The sequence below is a fragment of the Lissotriton vulgaris genome, chromosome 3_1 (assembly GCF_964263255.1).
Source record: "Lissotriton vulgaris chromosome 3_1, aLisVul1.2, whole genome shotgun sequence".
NCBI classification, from domain to species: Eukaryota; Metazoa; Chordata; class Amphibia; order Caudata; family Salamandridae; genus Lissotriton; species Lissotriton vulgaris.
In genome coordinates, this window is record NC_141689.1 from 2,103,165,988 (window position 1) to 2,103,190,243 (window position 24,256).

Here is a 24,256-nt window from a genome sequence, read left to right on the forward strand (position 1 = left end):
CTGTCCTGATGGCACCAGGACCAGTTTGGGCGGCCGCACACAACGTGAAGTGGAGCTCCCGAGGCCTGAGTTGTTTCAAGGGGCCTCTTCTTCTAAGTGAAGACGCACGTCCCCACCTAGAGCTGGGAGTATCGCAAACGCCATCCGAGGAGCTGTGGGTGCGTTGTCTGGGAAGGTCAGCTGCGGCAGGCACTGACGTCATATGAAGGCCGCATAGCGTTGAGTGGGCCTCAGAGTTACTCCTTTGCCACGGGAGGAGGCTGCTGCAGAGCCACCCGCCTCACCCCCTCCTGACATTCTGGGGCCCCAGCATGAGCAGGTGCCACCGGTAGAGGCCATTTATTGCACCTCTGTGCCTGTGCAGATCCCTGCTTGCGGGGGGCCGTGGTGTTTCGCTGGACTGTGGTGGCTCCTGCTGTTCCTGCCCCTTGGGCACTACTATTCCCCCTTTTCCCCTCTCCCCCCAGGCCAGCAATACTATTGATAGGAGGGGGCAGACCTCTTTCAGTAGTGGACATAGCGAGACCAAGGAGGATGCCAAAATGCTCGTGCTCCCGGTGCCAGGGTGAGGTTCTTGGGCAAACGGGTCAACGACCAATACTGGGTCTCACTCAGAGGTTGGCCTGCTGGGGAACTGTTACCCTGCCAAGCTCGGGGGACAACACACCTCAGGGGTACACCAACAGCACCTGAGATGCAACTGGGAGAGTGACCATCAGGAGTAATGGGCCCCCATTGGCGAAGGCACAAACCAAAGCTGATAAATGTACTGCCCGCCACCCACCACCACTAAAGCCGCTGGTGTCATCAGCACACCTGCTTCGTGCCCCAGAACTCCCAACACATCCAAGATCCTACAGGCCATATAGCCCTCCCAGACGGCTCTGGAAAGGTCAAAGAGGTCGGGGTAGATGTGGCTCTCCTGAGACAAGACCGTCATAATGTTGTTGAAAGGGTAACTGGAACAGAGAGATGTATCTCTGACCTGGAGGATACAGTTTCCACTCGTACATTAGAGGTGGCCCATCTGACCATGGCATCCTGCATCTTGAAGGAACGTGCAGAAAATGCCAAACATCGTGCCTGGATAAACAATTTGTAGTTTGGAGGGTTTCCAGAGGCAGTCCTCAGAGAAAGTTCTGCAACACTGCATTTGGTCTTGGGTCCCTGAGGGGCAGCTGTCGCTATGCTTCATAATTTAGAGGACCATAGATCGCTAGTGGTGAAGCCCCCCTACCCGGGTGCACTCCCTCACCCTATGATCACCAAAATCCTAAATTACAGAGATCTGGACAATATCCTCCAGGTGGCTAGGGCGATGAATGTGGTGGCTTCCAATACTTTAAGATCCTTATTCTCCCAGAATAAATCCAGAAAGTACAGCAGCAACATAAGACACTCAATGCTGTAAAACCAAAACTGAGAGCGCTCCTCTAAATACTTCTTCTTTGTCACCCCTGCGGCGTGTTGGGAGTGGGCGACGGAGCAGCGAGTCATGTGTGTCAACTCCCACCTGCCATGGTGGCAATCCTCCCAGTGAGATGACGGGGATTGGGGCTCATGCCCAGGATGCAACAGACGAAGGGGGCTTCGTAAGCAGAGGGCACATGCTGATGGATCCTTAGCCTCCTCTTCATCAGATATGGACACTTCCAGACATAGACGAAGGCACTGACCTGGAGGTCCACCGCCGTCACAAGTATTGAGCCTGAGGAGTGTTGTGGTGGCCCGAGTATGGGCCCTGATAAAGGTCCCTGATGAGCAGAGGGCCATCTGGACACATTCCATGAGATTGTGCAATTCATCCTGCCAGCAGCATGGTATGCTGACTGCGAACTTTCGCTCCTGAGGACCAAGGTGGATAGTCTTGCTTCAGTTGTAATATTTTACTGGGTCGTTTTGTTTTTTTGGGGAAGAATTGCTTCTAGGGTTGAAGTGTGGGGCAGAGGGGAGTTGGGGGGTAGGTTGGGGTGGTTGATGCCCTTTGGCTGGGTATACAACGTTTAGCACGCATTTTTTACCACACACTACCATTACAACGCAGGCATTACCACGCATACCATTACAACCCATTGCGCTGGGGGGCGCTCTAGGATAGGGAATAAGTTTAATTTTATATCCAACACCTTCCCTAGTGTCCACGGGGACTGGAGTTGGAATATAAAATTATACTTACCACTATCCAGCACCTCAAAGCGCTATGCGTTGTAACAGTATTCGTTGTAAATACCGCGTTGTAAAGGTATGCGTGGTAATAGTATGCGTGCTAACGTCATACATCCCTTTGGCTGTTGTGCAACACTAGTTCAAAAGAGGGTTCTGTCAATCCCTTGTCACATTTCAATATGCAGACATGGTTGAACAACCACCGGTGGAGGATGGTCCGAGGGACTCCCAGAAAGACTCAGACAGGTGGGTTTCATACTCCAAATCCTGAGCGTGTTATAGCATGGTGGACATTAAAATAATGACATGGAATGTCACAACTTAAATGATTGCATTAAGAGTTGGGCGGTACTTCTGTTTGCTGTGGCAGGAGGCGCACCCTTTGGACACCAAGGGCCTCTTCCTAGACAGATATGGCTACGAGAATGATTCCATGCTGGCCATTCCAGGGGTTCCCAGGACAAGGCTATTCTACTCCACAAAAGCCTGCCTACGGCGGTCTTCCACAATGTGTCTGATGAGCAAGGTAGATATGTCTTGGTATAGGGGCGATCGCAGGGCAACAATATAATTTTGTTTGTGTTTACGTTTCTCCTGTTGTCTGGACCCACCGTCCATGTAGTGACATCCCTATTGCTGGGGCTTCCCCAGGGCAATTAAGTGGTGAGAGGTTGCTTCAATATGGTAATGTTCCCCAACATAGACTCCTCGAAGAGCCCTAGGAATTCTTGTCCTTCGACCTTGGGGTTGGCGGAATGGGCCTCTGGCCTTGGGCTCTACAACACTTAGTGTACCTGCAACTCAGGAGGTCTGGAGTTCACATACACTTCTGCTGCACACAAAACTATCTCTCGCATTGATCTCCTTTTTATGTCCACTAACGAATTGATCCTCATCTCAGGATCTTCTATCTTCCCTAGAAGGATATCCGACCATTGCCCTCTGATGGTTCAAATTAGGGGAGTACACCTAAAGAGTTTCTGATCTGGTGACTGACTGCATGGCCCGTGGTCGACAATGAAGTCACAGACTTCCTTTCCTAGGAGTTTAATGCATTTTTTGCAATGAATGAGGGTTCGGTGGAATCACCCAGGACCCTCTGGGCAACTGGCAAAGCATGCAAGTGGGGCATTACACAGTCGCACTTTAAAATGAAAGCCAGGCAGAAGCAATACTGAATAGAGGAGTTGTAGGCCCACATAGCATGATTGGAGAAAGGGCTGGGACAGGGGGAATTCGAGACTCGCCAAGTAGAGCTTGGCAGTGCATTGCTTAGGCTGTCGTGCCTGGATGAGGCGCACCTCTCCTGCATTACCTCCCAAAGCACGGTCTATGGATGGAAGGTCAAATCCACCAACCTCCTATATTGGCTGGCAACTCGGAATGTAGTGGAGAGGGTGATCCAGGCATTATAGAACAAGTCACCAAGGCTATCCAGATTGTATCTTCGTTCACGAAATACTATGGAGCCCCATATGTGGAATGAGGGAGGGTACCAAAAGAGTTCTCCAGACCATTGATAGGAGACCTACCACTACCTACCATGCCAGTGTCGGATAGGTTTGAACTGAATGACCTATTTCCTTGATGAGGTGAATGAAGCTCTCTCAGATATGCATTCTGGCAAGACACCGGGACCCAATGGGTTCCCGATCAAATATTAATGAAAATTCCACGTGACACTTCTGCCGTGCCTGTTGGCCAGGATTGAAGATAGCACCGACAGTAATCCTGCACAAGGCCAAGCGTTCCCTCTGCAACTGTGCATCCATTTGTCTGATCTCCCTCATGACTAGCAAGCCCAAATTATGTGCTGGGGTTCTAGCCAACTGACTCCTCAAAGGTATACACAAATTAATTCACATACACCAATGCGGTTTTACATACCGATGCAGCATGTGGCACTGCATTTGTAGGATTCACGCGGCCTTAGCATAACGATATCAGCTGGTAGGTCTTTGCGCTTTCCTACTTACTGATTTTCAGAAAGCTTTTGATTCCTTTGACTAGGACTTTCTGTGGTATTTGCCCCGGTGCCTGGATCTTGGGCTCCGCTTCTTGTTGTGTGAAAGAGCATTGTATGCCAACTCTGATGAACAAGTCCGGGTGAACGGGGTCCTGTCACGTGGCTTTTGAATACAGCATGGCACCATACAGGTGGGCCTGCTATCTCCTCTGCTCTTTCCTTTAGCAATAGAGTTCCTGATGATATGGATCCAGTGCAATGCGTAGGTGCAGAGATTTTAGTGGGGAAACAACTTAGAAGACTGCATTCCTTTAGATGCAGATGATATTTTACTTTTCGTCTCCCACCCAAAACCTACAGGACCACAATTGCTTTGTATATTTGAATAATATGGGCAGCCTCTGACCTGTTGGTCAATTGGTCCAAGTCCATATTGGTCTCCGGGGCTCAGGACCAGACGTCGTGCCAGATCCAAGTGTCAGTCCGCAGGTTGAGCCTCCTATTTTTGGGCATATATATCTCTTTGCTCCTAACACTCTCTTGGTCCCTTAATCCTACACAGCTGGTTTGCAGCATGCAGAGAGACTAGGACAAATGATGCAAGCCGCCTCTTAGTATACTGGGAAGGGTGATTATTTTTAAGATGATGGTCTTGCCACATTTTCTGCACGTTTCAACTCCCCAAGCAGTGGTTCACAGGACTAAAGGCCAAGGTGCCCTCCTTCCTCTGGGCCGACCGAGTTCCGCACATACCCTTAGGGAAATGCGTGCAATTGACCTTTGATGGGGTCATGACAGAGTCAGTCTTGTGTTTATGCTACTCGGGCACCGAGCTTGTGGTACTGAACGATTGGCTACATGGGTGCTGGGATTATAATGTGGAGAGGATGTTCATGGGGGTGGGATACCATTATGGACTAGCTGTATGGCACACTAGTGACTTGCTACCTCCCATAACTTACTAGAGTGGTATTCATGGTGTGGAGGTCTGTGTTACGCTGAACCAGATGATTTGGTAGTATTACGATCCACCCTCCCTTTGGCCAAGTAGCTGGCTGGGCCAGGTTGCGGGCCTATCTGGGTTTGTTAAGTGGGAGCTCATTGGGCTCTCCAGCCTGGGGAATGTGTGGCTGGGAGCACATATGCGGTCCTTCCAAGAACTACAGACAGATTTAGCCCTTCATCAATCCCAATTCAGTAAGTTTCTACATTTGCTCCATGCCTTGTCTTCACACTGATTAAACAACAGGGGGTGGTGATGGACAGAGTTTCTGAATTAAGCAGAATACTCTCACTCAGTCAAGAGATCAGGGCTTGATCCAACACCGTTTTTTAGCTCACTGCACCATCCCAGCTCAGAACCTGGCTATATGCAAATTAGTCTGTCCCTGGCCCAGTGCATCATGGGAACAGGGCAGACCAAACTACCAAGCCAATTCTTTCACTGGGAAGGAAACAAGCTTCCGGGGACCGGTTTCTGGCATTACAGACGTCTTCGGCCCGGCTTGCTTGAATCCTGATGGTGCAATGAGCAAGGGAGTCACGTCTGAGTATACCCTTCCACGCTTATGGTGGACAAAATAATTAAACAACAGGGGGTGGTGATGGACAGAGTTTCTGAATTAAGCAGAATACTCTCACCCAGTCAAGAGATCAGGGCTTGATCCAACACCGTTTTTTAGCTCACTGCACCATCCCAGCTCAGAACCTGGCTATATGCAAATTAGTCTGTCCCTGGCCCAGTGCATCATGGGAACAGGGCAGACCAAACTACCAAGCCAATTCTTTCACTGGGAAGGAAACAAGCTTCCGGGGACCGGTTTCTGGCATTACAGCCGTCTTCGGCCCGGCTTCCTTGAATCCTGATGGTTCAATGAGCAAGGGACTCACGTCTGAGTATACCCTTCCACGCTTATGGTGGACAAAATAATTAAACAACAGGGGGTGGTGATGGACAGAGTTTCTGAATTAAGCAGAATACTCTCACCCAGTCAAGAGATCAGGGCTTGATCCAACACCGTTTTTTAGCTCACTGCACCATCCCAGCTTCACACTGAGAATGTATTAGGGAGGTGCCCGAGATTAGTCACCTGGAAGCCAAGTTACTCATTGGCCCACTAGGCCAGGAAGGCCTTTCCTGAGTGTATAGATTCCTAGTTATTATCTCACTGGACTTATTGGCTCGTCTGAGAGTGTGCTGCGAGTAGTGGATCGGTCCCCCAGAAGATATGGACTGTAGGAGAGCTCTCATGGCACCAAGAGAGTTGGTGAAAACCTCCAGTTTCTGCTTGATTCAACTGAAATTCTTACACACTACATACCTGAAACCACTGAGATCATGGAGGGCTGGCCGGCATTTATCATCTGCATGCTCCTGATGTGGTAAGCAGCAGCTGACTTGTTCCATGTGGTTTGGGTCTGCCTAGAGAATGAGAGGACAACTACTTTCTACTACCTATCACGAGTACTGGATAAACTCATCGATTACCCTTCTTGGCTTATAAGACGACCCCGTGGGGGGCCATTGTTGAGTGATCTCTTGTGGGCGGGGGGGCTTTCGTTGCCAAACGAGACATTGCTCAGGTGTGGAATACGGTGAACCTGCCGGCAGTATCAGCCTGGCGCAAGGCAAAGGACTGGTGTGCAAAAACGGAGGATGCTCTCATAAATGCAAGAGGTTTGGGGGGAAATGGAGTGTTTTTACAGGATGGAATGACACAAATTATAAAATGTATGTACTTGTTTTTCTTGAGATGTCCTGGACCACTTATACTGTTTGGTTTACGGTTCTCTTTGAGAAAATTCAATAAATCATTGTTTATAAAAAAAGATGTAAAGAAATATTTTTTCTAGTGCAAGAGAGATTCTTGTGCAGGAAGATGACACTTTCATAATATGATGAAACTGAAACAAAAAGCCTCTGAACAACAGAAACCAGAGTATGTATGAATATATGCACGTCTCATAAGTGTGTGCTTTGTATCATTAATGTTGCTATGTATCATTAGTGTTGCTATGTAGGTCTACATTTAATAATATGTTCGCATGTACAAGTGGCTAGTATAGTAATATGACTTAATCCTTTGATAATAAGCCTTTTGCTTCTAGCGCCATTGTCATGAATATGCTGTCACTATGTTCCCCATATATAGGTAATAATAACAACTTTTTATGTAAGAATTCACACCACAAGTTTTGCAGTTTATGAGTACTATAAATAACAGTTGTTATTACCTTGTCTTATAGCCCCATTTAACTCAGTAGGTCAAACTAGATTTCCAATCTTTGGACATATTGTTGTGAACTTTGAATTGAATTACCAAAGCATAAGATACATTTCCTCAGCAAACCTCCCACCATGGACTTTAGCCCATCACACGTCCCCTTTGACCTTAAAAAGAACAATAGCATTAAAAGTGTGTTTATTCAGTATCTGGCAGGTTCAAGTAGACATGGCAGAAGTATTTGCAGGGCAGGCATGTGAAGAGCCCCTTACTGGGGGCCCGGGGCAACTGCTCACTTTGCCCATGCCTGCCTGGGTCATCCTTTGAGCCAGTATTGGTCCATTTGCATAATGATCAAAGCAAATCTACTATCCCTAACATCTAGGTGGATGAAAACGTAAATCTGGTGAAGGGTGTTACTTTGGCAGCTATATCCAAAAATAAATGCACACATTGACGGATAGATGGACAATTGAAAACATGCATACATTATCGAGTTAAGGAAGCTAGATTATATTCCTAAAACATGGCATGTGCATTGCTGTCCCATTACCAGATAGCGCCTTGAGAACTTCACCTTATATTCCCTCAATAGTATGCCATGAATAAATAAGCATCATTCAATATATAATTAACCATATATATATATATATATATATATATATATATATATATATATATATATATATATATATATATATATATATATATATATATATATATATATATATATATATATATATATATATATATATATATATATATATATATATATATATATATATATATATATATATATATATCAGGGTTGCTTTTGGTTCCTTGGTCTGGTTAAGAACTGCAGTGCAGATGGGATACTTATATCTTCCTGCATAGCACACACAGAAACACGTACAATGTGCAACATTTGAATGTTGCTTTACCTGTGTATATCCTGTTAAATGTGGCGAGGAGTCCAATTAGCAGTATAACCATGTTGCTTGTTGAGCAGCTCCAGATAGGGTTAAGGGACGTGTACCAGATCCGAAGAGAAACAAGCAGTATCTGCCCCAGTATAAAGCCCCATATCCTGCAGTACCTGAAATGCAATGTTGATGCCCAGAGTTAGGTAAGGTGGACCATTGTGGAGTGTTTGTTGTACAACTGGGTGAAAGATATAGACATTCTATTGCCTTTTACTTTCTCACTTTGGATAGTTAGTTGGTTACGTGAGCATCTTACTAGTTTTAAAGGCGAGAATACCTTTGGATGCCGCTTCCTGACCACCAGGTTGAGGCTTGAACAAGTAGCGCAGCAGAAACACCGACAGCCAGGATTTGTAGCCGAAGAAGGGTGGTCGGAGCCTGATATGAAGCAATGCTTCCTATATAAGAAAGAACCAAGAATTACTCGGAGAAAAATGAATGCCATGTTTCTTTTGTGACCATTTTTTATTGATTTTTTGTCCCCATTACAATATGGTTATTGATCCATCCACGTCAGGATTACAGGTTTTCAATGTACTTGTATACAGCGTTGGATATGCAATATTGTATTCACAGTGTTAGTTCACAACACAGCCTATAATCGGATCCCTCCCTTCCCCCTGTGAGTCAACGTTGTGTAAAATATATGGATTGTGTGCTTATTGAGTGTGATAGATTTCAATGTCATGCGTAGGTAAGGGGTTAGGGCATTTCTAGACCAATTCAATAACCCACTAGGTTTAATTTGAGAAGGTCCCATTTGTAAGGGAATGATTGCCATGTTTTGATGCTGATTTTCTTATGCATGTATATTCTAGGGCTTCAGTGATTGAGCCGTTCCGTAGAAACAAATATACAGTAGTAAGGACTTTTAATTAGTTTTATCAGAGATAAGCACCCGCTACTTGTGGTTACAGGTAGGCAAATGACTACTCATCGCCCTGCTGTTGCAAGGATATTTGTGCCAACCTTGGTAAAGTTATATTGTGCTCCCCCTACATATACATCCAGAACGGTGGCAACATTTACCACCTTTGGGAGCAGTCTGTCACCCTCCATTTTGATGCAAAGTTAGGTGGCAACTTCAGTAGCAGTGAGTCAATAAAATATGCATTGACTAAACACAACCAAGGATCTTTAAATCAGGAAGCCTGCAGTTGTTGCATTTTTGGCACATAAGTGGTCTGACACAGTGGACTCAACCGACTAGTTTATGAGCAGATGTGCAGTCCTAGTACCCCCCAACCTTGAGCCTCCATTATAATCCTTAGTGTTGTCTGTCTTTCACGATATAAATGAATTTAACCGAAAGCACAGAGCCTTCCATCCAACCGTCCTTGAATTGCGTAATACCAGCGACTTTCAACATAATTGCTTAGTATTGTTCAGGAAAGAACTAAAAACAGGCATTATGATAAAAGTAAAATTGTTTGCATATAAAAATTAGCCTTCAGACCACTGTTATCTTCTTGATTGTGGGGGAAAACTTAATGAAATCAAGTAACTCAAAAAAATTGGACTGACAAAGGAGGCTTCTCAATGGCCCCATTGGGGAGCTTATCAATTGCTGACACCGACCAATAGTGCATGTTCTTCAAAGCATTGGCATTGGGGAAATGAACAAAGAAATTCAATCTAAGTTTGTCAATGCACAATCCTCACTCCGAAAACACCCAAGGGATTTTTTTTTCATTCTCGCTTTAAAAAATAATAATCTGATTTGTGTTTTATGTAACCTATTTGGAAAAGGTGAGAGTAAGTTGTTTAGAGCATATGATATCCTGTTCAAATATACATTTTGAAAGCGTTGCTTTTACTCCATGAATACAAATGTAACTCTTCCCCTTTGTGCAGACCTCCACTACGCATTGTGAGTATATTTTTGGCCTCTCCAGTCACATCAGCACATGAAGATATAATTCCAACTTTGCCTAGTAAATGTTCCAATCCCTATAATGTTTTAAATATCAATTTTATGATGGGTTTAAAATCTCTGACTCATACCAATTAATTTTTTGACCCAAAAAATGACCCAAGCCCTGCATCGGCTTCAGTACGTGACCACCAGATGTTATCAGGATTTGTGATAAAAATGGTAATCTCTCAGTGTTTCTACCTCTATGCTTTTATCTGGTACTTTCAGAACAGTGAAGTAATGCCTCTGAAAATGGCTCAATAGCTACATCAAAAAGAACTGCCAGCAGAGGGTCACCTTGACTGGCTCATCTGGTCAATATGAAACTGCTCAAAAACCTGTCCTTTGCTATAACTCTAGGTATTATCCATGAATAAAGAACTCTCAACAACTTAATGAAATGATTATCACAGCTAAAATTGAATACTACACACTCACAGCATTTCAGAAGACCCTATTAAAGTATTTTCTGAATCTAGTGAAATTACTGCTATTAGGACCATTATACATGAACTCTTTATATATTTTAGAAGATAAATATTGAGCTTTCAATGCTGCTACTTAATAAAACGAATTTGAGAAGGAATTATCAAATTTTAACGCATGTAGTCAGAAGATTAGAAATATCCGTAGCAAAATCCGACTTTTCATCCATCTAAACCAGGAGCTTTCTCTTTCTTCAAGTCCCTAATAATCCAACCACTTCCTCAATCCTGATATAATTTTCTAAGAATGCTAACGCCTCAGCAATTAGGTTACTTTTTATTTTTAAAAGCGTGCTGAAGCTATTTTAGCAGTGCTAAATTATCATTGTACAGTTGTTTCTAAGACTCACGAAATCTATTATTTATGTGTGGTATGCCTGGGTCCTCCTTAAACTGCAGGAGGTAGACCCTGCTAGCACAGGCAGGCACCCCTGGTGGGGAAGTTACGTTTAACCCCTCCGATGCTGATGATGAGCTCAGCTCGTCATCAGCCACGGGGGGCGTGTGCGGATGAACGCGGCTTCTAGAAAAAAGCCGCGTAGCGCGAAAATAACCGCCGCAGCGATGCGGCTAAGAGCACGATCAGGGGCGGGGAATGTACTCGCTTTAATGCAATTATCCTGGATGTAGTTAAATTGCCCATACACTGACAGTGATCGCAAAAGCAACTTTCTTAGGCTTATTATTTTCGCCTGCAGAGCACCCCTGATTACACTCTGCAGACAAAATAGAAAAAAACTTATTTCACTGAACCCAGTTTTGCAGCACTATTTAGCCAACTCCTAGTCCTCAGCTTAGCTCTTAATTAACATATTTTGTCAGGCGTTCCCTGTGTGTCTGAGATTGTTCTCTATGCTCCTTCTACGTGACCTTTACCACTGCTAAATGATCACGCTCTTGCAGAATTAATCAAAAAAGGGCCTGCAGGCATATTTTGGCAATCTGTAGGACACACTGCATAGTTAGGCTGGAGGGCTGGCGGAAGGCCACTTGGCCTGGACGATCAGGAGAAAATGACACTAGGCGCAGAGATCACGCTGTGGGTGAGGAACAGGATTAAGACATTATATGGGAATCTCCTAATTGTTATAGGATGGAGCAGAATGGAATGGCCATTGCCCAGATTTTGACTGGCTGCGGAAGGTCCAAAGCGGCGTATCATGTCCGGATGAGACAGTTGTGGCACTGTTGATCAAATTGTTAATGGCCATAAACTTTTCTAACCCGGGATTTTGGCTCATGAGCTACTCACGGTAAGAACACTGTATCCTTCACTAATGTATAACTGCTCGTTCAGATGAGGGAGGGTGGGGAGGGGCTGTGGGACAGGTAGACCTTAAGGGGTTGTGGGGGCAACAGACGTTCACTCTCACCCCGTCAACTGGAGACTGGGAAGGGTATTAAGCACTCTGCATGGTTGGGGTGGCAGGTAGTTTTGAATCCGTCAGGCAGGGAGGGGAGTGGGAGGGGGGAACCTGTTGATAAGGTTTGTTTTTCTGTTTGATGTAAAGTTCAGAAGGGCAACTACATTGGGCCACATGGCTGCTAACATTCTTGGGGCATACTGCATTGCTGTTTTGGTGACGCTGTTTGCTATTTATGGCAAACAAGACTATGCAAGACCAACGGGACTCTAATCTGAATACAACCCCGCTGTCTCTGGTATCCCCTTTGACACCACTATCATGGAACGTACATGGGTTAGGAGATAAGATAAAGAGGGGTTTCGTAATGCAATACCTAAAGCGCTGTGCACCTGAAGTGGCCCTATTACAGGAGACATTTTTGATGGGTTCCGCGTGTAAGGCACTGGACCGATGGGGGTATGAAATGGTGGCACATTCCAAATTCTCATCTGGTTCAAGGGGTGTGGGCATTCTGATCAAAAAACAATTCCCGTTGATAATCCAGCAAACCCGGACGGATGACCAGGGCCGCTTCATGGCTATCAACTGTCAGTGGGAAGGGAATCACGATAAAGCAAGGCGACGCATCTATCCCATATACCCTGGATATCTACTTATCCCCAAGGTGTTAAAAGACGTCACTAGGACAACACGACAGTACTTCCAAGAAAATGTCTCATCCGTTCAGTCACCTAGCATTTTATAGGAGGCCTATAAAACAGTTGTACGTGGGCAAGCTATAGCAGCAGTCACAGGACATAAACAGGAAAAGCAGGCAGAATTAGACACCATAGAATCCGAGCTCACTAGGGCCAATGATCAACATGCAGAAAATTCTTCACTCCAAACATCGCAGGCTGTACGTCTTAAGCAACACTAGTTTCTAGACTATCAGAAAGAGATGGTCAAAGCGCGGCTTCAAGCCACCCGACATAAGGTGAACGAATTAGGGGACAAGACAGGTAAACTGTCAGCCTGGCTAGATAAGAAGGAACGGGCGGACAGAACGATCGCACAATTACGCACCCCGACTGACTCCTTGGTGAGTCCGCAAGACATAGTGGATACATTGGCCGACTATTTCCATCAAGTGTATGCCTCACGATCATATTTATCAACTGAGGAGGCTCAGGATTATATCAAAGATATCAATATGCCCAAAATATTGCCAGAGGCGGCCCTCCTGCTGGAGGCTGACCTCTCGGTTGACGAGCTGCAGATGGCCATTGGCTCACTGCACTCAGGTAAGGCGGTGGGGCGTAACGGATTACCTATTGAACTTTACAATAAGAATGCTGACGTAAAGGCCCCATATCTTTTAAATATGTTTCGTGAAAGTCTCGAGACAGAGGAACTGCCACGAGATCAACGAATGGCCACTATAGTAGCAATCCCTAAACCAGTTAGGCCTCCTGAGGAATGCACCTTGTACCGCCTAATTTCGCTGATCAACGCTGAAGCCAAAATTATTGCCAAACTTCTGGCGATGCGCTTAACCCCTCACCTTATGACCCTAATTCACCCAGATCAATCAGAGTTTATGCCGCACAGAAGCACGCCTTTTAATCTAAGGCGACTACATACGGTATTGGCACGTAAGCCATACATCCAAGAGCCTGCAGTCCTCTTCTCTCTGGACGCGCATATGGCATTCGACATGGTGGAATGGCCTTATCTTTTCGCGGTTCTTAGAAACCTGGGCTTCAGTCCAAAGTTCTGTGCATGGGTGTGCTTGCTTTACTCCAAACCACTGGCGCATGTCGTGGCTAATTGTCATATATCAAGGGACTTCCCGCTTTCGCGGGGAACGCGCCAGGGATGTCCGCTATCCCCATTATTATTCGCACTAGTCCTAGAATCACTGGCAGCATGGATCATATGGGAACCAATGATCCGCGGGCTCTAATGGACACAAAATTGGGAAGACCGCATTTCTCTGTATGCGGATGATGTGCTGCTGTACCTAACGTCCCTTAGAGGATCCATTTTAGTGGTCTTAAATATCTGTGAAATATTTGGTTGGGTGTCAGGGTATAGCATTAATTGGTCTATAATCGATTCTATATGTCCTGCATGGTCCACCGCCATTGCTGCCCGAGAATTGCCCACTATAGATCACTGTTGAGGCCTTTAAATATTTGGGCATTTATGTGAAGCCCGAGTTTGACAAGTTTTATCAAAAAAATCTGAGGCCCTGTTGGAACGGTTTAAGCGAGATACAAGGTATTGGCGCAACCTGCCGCTGACATTGCTGGGAAAAGCAGCGCTTTTTAAAATGATGACACTCCCCGGGTTTTTATACATCTTAGAAAACACCCCGTTTGCCGTTCCACCAACCTACTTTAAGGCGATAGCGGCTGAAGTCTCCAGTCTGTTATGGGGAATGAGCCAGCGCGTATTGCTCAATGCAAAATCGTTTGGAGCTGGTATGATGGGGGGATAGCCCTCCCAAATATACAGCTGTACTATTGGGCAGCCCACCTCAAAATCATTAATCAATGGATGCATGCCCCCCAAACAGACCCAGCGTTTAAAGCAGGTAGGCAAGGGCACTATATAACAAACATAGACCCCCCCCTCCTTGATTGGCCCAACAGTGCATACGGTTAACATATGGTACAGGGCACAAGTCAGATTAAAATGCACAGGGGTTATCACGCGGATGACACCACTCTGGGACTCACAGCAGCTTGGACGACTTAGGAACAGTAAGGGGTTCAAGAACTGGGACGCCATAGGCATCTCCACAGTGGGCGATTTCTGGAAAAAAGGAGAAGTGGTCAAATGTGAACATTTGAGGGCTCAATACGAACTGGCACCGATGGAGATGTTTAGATATCTGCAAATCCGACATGCACTACAGGCGGATTTACCACCCAGCACTACCATACCGGAGGCTACTCCTCTGGAGGATAGGCTATTGACTGAATATATTCACAAGAGGGCTACATCCTTCACCTATCATAAAGTAGTTAATAATTTGCCAGACCCGATGAAAACGCTTGGACAAAAATGGTCTTGGACTTGGGAGACTTTGACGATGCCGAATGGCAGGAGGCTTTGCCATCCCAGCGAGAAACTGCCATACCCTCACAGTAAAGACTAGTGCAACTCAAGGTACTGCATCGTTCCTATTACACCAGACTGACTCTCCACAAAATAGGGACGGCTCAACACCAGTTTTGTCTGAGAAATTGTGGGGAGGAGGGCACGTTCTATCACACCCTATGGCCCTGTCCACAAATTGCAGCTTACTGGGCTAAGGTAATGCGAACTATATAAAAAATGGTAGAAATATCGTTATTACCGGACCTAAAACGATGTCTGTTAAATGTGTGAGAGCCCAATGATCTTACCCACCAGGAGCAGGATTGGGTGACGTTAGGAATGACATTTGCCAAACGCAATATTGCTAAACTGTGGGAGTCGGGGGAAATACCTACACTCCGGGAATGGTGCAGGCAGAGGAATGGATGAGGCCATGGTGGCGGAGAAGGCGGTCTTTATCCACCGCGGATGTCCACGGAAATGGGAAAAAGTGTGGGGAGCATGGAACAAGTTTAGAGGTTGTATTTGTGACCCACCTGCACTGGAGACAGACGATGTGTCCAAATAATGAAAAGGAGGAGTGGAATGAACATGAAAATAAGTCAGCTGAAATGTTTATGTAACAACAGGTATTGTTGGAGTATGTAATGTCGCCGAACTTTGAAGCTATGATTACAGCCATGTATATGTGTCATGTGAATGTATTATGCCCTGATTTTTATGCTAATAAAGAGTTTCAAAAAAAAAAATTGCATCCTCATTTTTAGACTCTTGGTTTTGATTAACAGCCATCATACTCCTATAAGAACCAGAACACAAAGTAAAAACAATAGGATGGATTACATATTGCAGATTACAACTCATAGGTTGCCGCTCGTAGTCGTCAGGCGTGAGGAACCTCTTTGCGTGCAAAACCTTCACTGACTCTGCCCTTTGACCTGGGAGCCCGTGTGCTCGGTCGCTGCTGCCGGGGGAGAAGACCACGCCTTACCAAACGGGAGCGGGACTGCGAGGACCAAAGGTGCTTGCGCTGAAACATCTCGTGCACCTGGTGCCTCTTCCCGCCCCCTTCTATAAAGCCCGGACTCCGGACGCGAACGCGGGACGCGCGCGAAGACCGGGCAAAGAGCGGGCCATTTAAGGCCGTTAGAGGCCGATTAGGGCCGGGCCGAGCCACCCCCCTAACTCCTGGGGTAATATAGACTTTAAAAACATACTCAAATCCAGAATCATGTCCCCTAGAGGAACCAGAAGTAAGACTGCGGCAAAAAAAGGGCAACTAACTGGCCCCATAGATAGCTTTATGACGAGGGCAAACTCCTTCATAGATCAAAGTATCTCACTTATAGAACGAAGGGTATCCCAAGACTTACTAGAGGGTAGAAGATCATCTATGGGACACCTGGCAAACGTAAGAACACCGGTCTCTCATAAGGACCAAAGACATAGTGAGGGCGGAAATAAGAGGCAGAGCCTTCCAAACATAGTTGACCTCTCGGTCTCGCAACTATCGCAACTCTCGGAATCCCAACTAACATCAGACTTAGAAAAAACCCCAGACCTAGTCCTGCACCCCACCCCTGAAGAGGTAAGACAGGCAAGAGGGAGGAGGGAAGGAGCTATAAAAAAGAAGAAACAGGTAGCGTTAAACAACACACAAACAGGTAAACAATCACCGCCTATAACAGACACAATAGAGAATATACGTAGCTCCCCCCTGCTGGAAAAACAGATTAGGCACACCGCGGTGCTACATCATCCACACGATGTTTCACCCCCAATAGATCTTTCACCACCTATAAATCTAGAAACAATACCTAACACTCCACCAACATATGAGGCAGACCAAGAATGTAACACAGATCTATTAGCCAAAATAGGAGATCTTCTACAAAAAACCCTTACACCAATACAAACTAGATTAACAAATCTAGAAAAAGTGATAGTTGAATTCTCAGCCCTGATGAAACCAAAACAGAACTCCAATCGTATACAAGAGGCACAAAAAATACAAAAACCAGTGACGGCTAAGCCGTCTACCCTAACTTCTGTGCCCCAAGTAAAAAATTCGACCTCTACACCAACTGTAGCACCAAAGCCTACTAGTACGACAGTGCCTAAGAAAAAAGTAACAGATAATCCACCTGCAAACACCCCAACTGTAAAAAACAATACCCCTTGTGACCCCATTGGTACAGCTACCAAAACAAAACAACCCCAAATAAACAGAGACAGGGAGAGAAATCAACCGAGCGAAACACGCCCAGTAACTCTTCCACCAGAAGCAAGCCCATTTGTTGTCATTTTGACTGGCGTCCCAGAATTGGTGGACCAAAAATCCGAACCAAACTGGTCGCTAAAAAACAAGATCCAGCATTGGCTTAGTATAAACCGCCCACCCCCTCCGTACTGCTCAACGAGAATTTTGATGGTTAGAAGAGCCCCTTGGGTTGGTCAGGGAAGAAAAACTATACAGGGTGATTGTATTTTAATCACATTTGAAGACCCTAGAATAGTGAAATACATCTGCTCAGGGGAGGAGGCTAGCTCAAACGGGGGGATTGGCACAAAGCGCCTCTCTTTTTTCTATCCACCGAGATTTCCGGATGGTCCCTCCCAAAGTGATGGACCCTGGTACACAGTGGGCCCCCGTTATCGGGGAAGAGAAAGGGAAGAATGGAGGGGACAAGAACAGCGGAGAAATTATAGAGAACAATCTCGATGGGAGGGCTGGAATGGAATACCATTAATGAACATGTATAGTGGCTTAGAGTCAGTGGACTGGCCACCACAGTCAGAAGATCCTGACTCCCCAATTCCAGATAACCCAATTCCAGATAATCCAGTCATCTTACACAATTCCCAAACTGATAATACCCCTGTGAGTGATTCTCCCCTTCTGACTATAGTTTCCTGGAACTCTGCGGGATTGCGGTCAAAAATTGAAGATGGGACCATCATGCACCTTGTGTGTAGACACCAAATAGTCTGCTTACAGGAGACATGGTCGCCAACAGAACTTCATTTACAGGGCTATAAGACATATTTTTCACCTGCTTTGGTGGGCCCAAAGAGCAAGCCAAAGGGAGGACTAAATATCCATATAGCTAATACCATCCAACAAATAAAAATAACTACCATCGAACTGGATCAAAACTTCCAGATTATCTGCCTCTCACTACCCAAAAATGAGTCTGTTCTCCTGATTAATTTCTATAACAATCTTGAGGAACAGCAGCTCCAGAGAGTATTGGGATATCTATATGAGAAACTAACCACCCTAAGGCAGAAAAGAGGAGCAAAGGGCCCTGTATTTCTAATATGGGTAGGGGACTTTAATTTACACCACTGTAATCATTCAGGAAACAAATGTGCAGAGATGGTGGCAGAGGAAGGTAATCCCCTCACTCACCTTTGCCATAATAAAATTGGTGGAATAATGAATGATCTCATATCACACCTTGATCTCCAAATAGCAAATACCCTGAATGGTAGTACCAAACGCCTAGAACCGACCTATCTGGGAAGGGGATTTAACACAACGGTCGACTATATAATAATATAGGCTGGTCTTCAAACAAGAGCGAAACACTTTGAACTTATACCAAACACCCTAAGCGATCACTCAGCACTCAAACTGGGACTGAATTTAATCCATCAACAATCCTTACCCCTGACAATAGCTAAAGCTCTGAGTCAGAATAACATAAATCTGAGCCAACTAAATGGATATACAATAAAATGGGGGAAGATAAACCCTGGGGCACTCACTGCAGAGTTGATAACATCAGTATATCCTCAGATTAAGAAATGCCTAGATGAAATGACAGAAGATGAGGAAATCCTTAGTAACTTCTCACAAATCATGGAAAAAATTAAAGCCCTACTTACAGCAAAATCAAAAACTGGTCCTCCCCATAACAAAGGTTGGTTTAGTCACGATTGCACCCAGGCTCATACCAAGCTCAAGATAGCACTAAACAAGGACGATAGAGACCCCCATCAAATAGCCACATTGAGAAAGGAATATCTCGCAATTCGGAAAAAGAGAAAGGCAGAGCTAAAGCAAGCTTTGTGGGATGAACTTCATTCTAGTGCCCAAGAAAAAAATAGTGAAGCTTTCTGGAGAGCAGTGAGAGCTCCATTTCTGGTAGACGATAAAACCCCAAACATTGAAGTCGCCATAGATGAGGCAGCTTGGGTATCGCATTTCTCCAAAATATTTCAAAACCAAACAACAGACCAAGAATCTGAAGGAGAAAATTTGCCAGCTCTAACCTACCCCATCCAAATAGACTTTGAAATCTCCGAGGTCCTCCTGGCCCTGAAAACAAGTAAAAACGGAAAAGCTCCAGGGCCGGATGGAGTCCCGGTAGACTTTTTCAAGCACAACACAGACCTTTGGGCCCCTATTATTACTAGGGTATGCACGGCAGCTGCAAGGAAAGGAATTCTGCAGTCCTGGACAAGGTCCGTGATAGTTCCGATCTTTAAAAAGGGCAATTGCCAGGACCCTGCCTGCTATCGTCCAATATCCTTGCTGGATTCGCTGGGAAAGATAGCAGGTAGGGTGATCTTGGACCGACTCCAGCAGTGGGTGGAGGAGAGAGGCATTCTGTCCGAGCTACAATTTGGGTTCCGGGAGGTTTTGGAACAGTGGAACAGGCCCTAAATCTTTCTATCATTATGGGGAAATACTTACACGCAAAACAAGATAAACTCTACATGGTTTACGTGGACTTGTCCGCCGCGTTCGATTGTGTCTCACACACCAAATTATGGTCCGTGCTCTCACAAATGGGGGTAGAATTGCCACTTCTGAACTTTCTGAGAGAACTGTATTCGAAACCTTCTGCCAGAGTCCGTTTTGGTACAAAGGGCGAGCTGTCGGCGTCATTTAGTGTGGAGCGTGGAGTCAGACAAGGATGCGTCTTGGCACCTTTCTTATTCTCCCTCTATACTAACAACTTGGAGGTTGAGCTTTTGAAGGGTGCCCAGGACCTCCCACAGGCAAAACATCGCCCGATTCCCGCTCTACTCTATGCGGATGACGCCGTCTTGCTGGCACGGACTCCTCGCGAACTCCAGAAGGTACTTACCAGATATTCCCTGTTTATGGGCAGCCTTGACCTTCACATAAATGTGACAAAGACTTTCGTGATGACGGCAGGCACAGGGAGGAAACACCCCAAAGACCTAACTCTTAAAAACCAAAAAATAGAGTTCACATCTGAATACTGTTTCTGGGCATCACAATAGATGAGAAATTGTCCTGGAAAGTGGCGGTAGAAGCAAGGAAACACTGCTTTAAGAGAGCCATAGCAGCTCTGGTGTCCTTCTCGCAAAAATTGGGAAAACGACCACCCCTGGAATTACTAACAATATATAGAGCCAAATGCCAGTCAACAGCTCTATATGGGGCTGGCGTATGGGGACACATGGATGTCTCAGCCCTACAGATTGCAGAGAATGCTTTTTTGAGGTTCCTCCTGATGGCCCCAAAGCGATCCTCAACGTATGCATGCCATGCTGAACTAGGCGTCCCATACATTGAGGATCTAGCAAGAATACAACCTCTACTTTTATGGCGCCGCATCTGGACCTCGGAAAAAAACGCTCTCAGCAAGTTAATAGTGACAGATGCTATGACACTACACCATGCTCAAAAAATTAAATGGCTAGCCTATATTAAGAACTTCTTTATTGACCTAGGGTTAGAGAAATACTATTCCACTCCTGAAAAGATCTGCGAACTTTCGAAAAATGAGTTAAAAGTTCTGGCCCTGGGACATTTGGACAATTTAAGGCTTCTCTCTGAAGCAGGCAAACCATCTGTTCAACATGCTAAAATGGTACAATCCACTTTTTACATTCAGCCCTACCTAAATCTTGAAATCAGTATTTTTGATCGTTTCCTTCTGACAAGATTTAGATTAAACCTATTCCATAGATTAACAGCATTCCCAGTAATGAACGCATGGGATCCAAATCTACCCCCTTGTCCTTGTGACGAAAAGTCTGCACAATCCACTTTACATGTAGTTATGTTCTGCAAATTTTATAATGAACCTTCGAAAACTGTGGCTATTATCCTTGCTAAAATCTTGGGGTTTTAGACAATGTCGTCCTGCTATGTTGTGTCTCCAGCTCCTAGACACAGAAATTACTTGTTATCACGTACTAAACTTTTTGAAATGCATATTTAGACACAGGAAAAATTTGTAAAGTAATTTCCGTCTGATAAGTGCACCCCAAATGAACTGTGAGTAATTTCCTTTTGACTAGTGCGCTCTTAATGAACTGTGAAAATGATTTTTGTATGGGAAACTGTATTGTATTACATAATTTTATGATCACAAAATTTTTTAAAGGAAGAAATTATCATGTATCAATATTGCTTTTATGGATTTCTAATTTTGAAACTCCGAATAAAGAAACTTTATTATTATTATAACTCATAGGTTGGTGTTGGAATGGAAGAGAGGATGCTGCACTGTGGCTTTTGAATGTGGCTCTGAGTTTACTGAGCGCCTTAGCATTGGCCTGCTTCTGTGTGCTATGTTCAGACACACCCACATGCAGCTAGCAAGAACAGAGGGCCAGCTGCTCTGATGGTGGTCTCATGTTGTGACCGTGCCTACCCCCCCCCCCCCCCCGCCCCCCCCCCCCCCCCCCCACTTTCTTGGCATCAGCAGTCAGGCTGATGATCTCTGCTGTCCTGTGTTGGCTCAGTTCTCCCCCTATGTCCCACCCCGCGAGTCAGGCCGTTAGGAGCAGAAAAACCCCTGGGGTAGCTGCAGTAATCATGAAACTCTCGGCAGGTGCACTCTGCTTTTCCATCCTCCAGGTCCTCAAAGGTTGCAAATCGCATATGCCCACCTCCTGTACCTAACTGTGCCAGGCTGTTTAGACTGACTGTGTATATTTATGTATGTGATACTCTGCTTCATCTGAGCTATGTCAATTTCATTCCATACCTAGGCACCTGCCGTTCAAAGTGTTACATAAATGTATATGTAACTCATAGGCACACCCCAAGCAGGACAGGTTTCACCAAAAAGCAGCCTTCGTTGTTCTAATGTGTGTAAGTATTGATATGTTTCCCACATCGTATTTGTTTGATTTTGCTTGCTAGAAAGGGTCACTCATAGTCTTTGAAATGTCACTCATAGTTGCACTGAAATTATGAAAATTTACACATAGCTATTAGAAACCTTGGCAGCTATGGATGAGGGTGGCTAGCTCGGGTCAAGAACGGCAGGTCTCGGGTGCCCGGGCCCTGACGAACAACACGCCACCTGGTGGCTCTGGGCTGATGGGCGGCGGGGTTAGACGGTTGAAAATGGCCTACTGGCTGTTGGGCCCTAGCATGTGCTCCGTCCGCGGCTCTGATGGCCGTGTGCTTGCTCCTGCCCCTCAGCAGACTGTGGTGCATCAGGCAGCCATTTATGGCCATGGGGCCTTTGTGTTCATCGCCGGACATGCTGTTGGTCGGGTGACGTCTGGTGATACGAGCCAGCCTTTGTGGTGCTTCGGTTGATGTTTTGGTGAGTTGGGCTCGTTGGGGCAGAGAGTTTCGTCTCTTTCCCTGTTGTGGGTTGCATCGTGGCTGCATGGCCGCTCAGGCCGGCGAAATCTGTTTGTTTATAAGACATGCCAGGCGTATGAGTCCCAGGGTCATATGTGTTCGGGCAGTGCCTTTTGAATTCAGAAAATGGCTGCCCTTTCTCCCCCCCCCCCACTTGCTACCTTCACCCCGGCGACCCAACCAACTTTACAGCAGTATGTAATAGGTAATGGTATTGTCTCGCGCTCACCCTCGGATGCCATACCATGCAACACCATAAACTAAAACGGGTTGAGTAACAAGGCCAAGGAGTGGCTGTGTAACTCTTGGTTGTTGGGGAGGGTCAGTTTGTTGGCATGCCCTTCTAGATGTTTGTTGCAAGCTTGCATGTTTTATTGTTCTGCTTGCCTATGGCAACATCTTTAATGAAACAGCTGGACCGACTTGTTCCCTAATGTAGATAACAGAGCGACATCACTGTGACCAAGTGGGCCAGCGCAAGAGACTATGGCATAGATTAGCAACCAAAATTGCGATCGCAATAGTTGCGAAACACCTATTGCAATCGCAATTTCTGGTCCCGCAATTCATGATAGAAAAACCAACCAAATTGCGAATTCGCAAAAAATATTTTGTGAGATCGCAATTAAAATCACAGAATCAACGTGGAACCCCCTTTGCGATCCTGTAATAGCGATGTTCCACTGATTCTGCAAAATAATTAGCGAACTCGCAAAATATTCGCAAATATAATTCATTAAAAAATCGCAATTAGCGAAAAAAAACAAAATCGCTATTAGCGAGGCGCTATTTAAGGAGAAGTAAAACCAGGTGGTAACCATAAAGTTCAATTGAAAAAAAAAGAAAAAAAAAATCTAAATGTAAAACGGGGCGGGGCAAAACAAACACACTTAAGGAGACACAGTAGGGGCATGAGGACATTCACAATGCCAGGTCTATAGATCGTGCCAAGGCAGCTGAGGCTCCAGCCTGCAGCCCGGAACCAACGCAGGATTCAGGAGCGCATCTTCCGGCTGTGGATAACACTCCTGGGCCAGACTGATGAGGAGATCTACTCCAAATACAGGCTGAATGGGGCAATGATTAAGAAGCTCATCGATGACCTTGACCCCCTGATGCAGCACCCAACACGGAGGAGCAATGCCGTGCCCACCCATGTCCAGGTCCTGTGCTGCCTGCACCTCCTGGCCTCTGTAAGCTTCCAGGGGATAGTTGCATATGCAGGGGGGATCTCTCAGAGCACACTGTCACGCTGCCTATGGTGTTTCCTGGACGCCATGCTGACCCGGATACACCCCTACATAACCTTCCCACCACCCAACAGGACCTAAATCAAACAAAGCTGCTGCATCGTGCCGTGTGTGCCATACTGCACAATATTGCTCCCAAGCTGAGGATACCTGTGGAGATCTCTGGCAGTGAGTCGGAGGGGGACAACCGCCCAGCTGCACATGTGCATCATGCACGCGGGGAGAATCCTGCAGAAGGACACA

At 45.7% G+C, this 24,256-nt stretch overlaps 1 protein-coding gene across 1 annotated transcript in view; it reads right to left on the reverse strand.

The window, feature by feature from the left end:
• Positions 1-24,256, reverse strand: part of CWH43 (cell wall biogenesis 43 C-terminal homolog) — a 433,217-nt gene that overhangs the window by 304,964 nt on the left and 103,997 nt on the right. Inside the window, exons 3-4 of the mRNA XM_086962659.1 lie at positions 8,599-8,719; positions 8,280-8,434 (exon numbers count right to left, since the gene is read on the reverse strand). Coding sequence (XP_086818785.1) covers positions 8,280-8,434; positions 8,599-8,719 — 276 coding nt within the window. The remainder of the gene's footprint in view (positions 1-8,279; positions 8,435-8,598; positions 8,720-24,256) is intronic.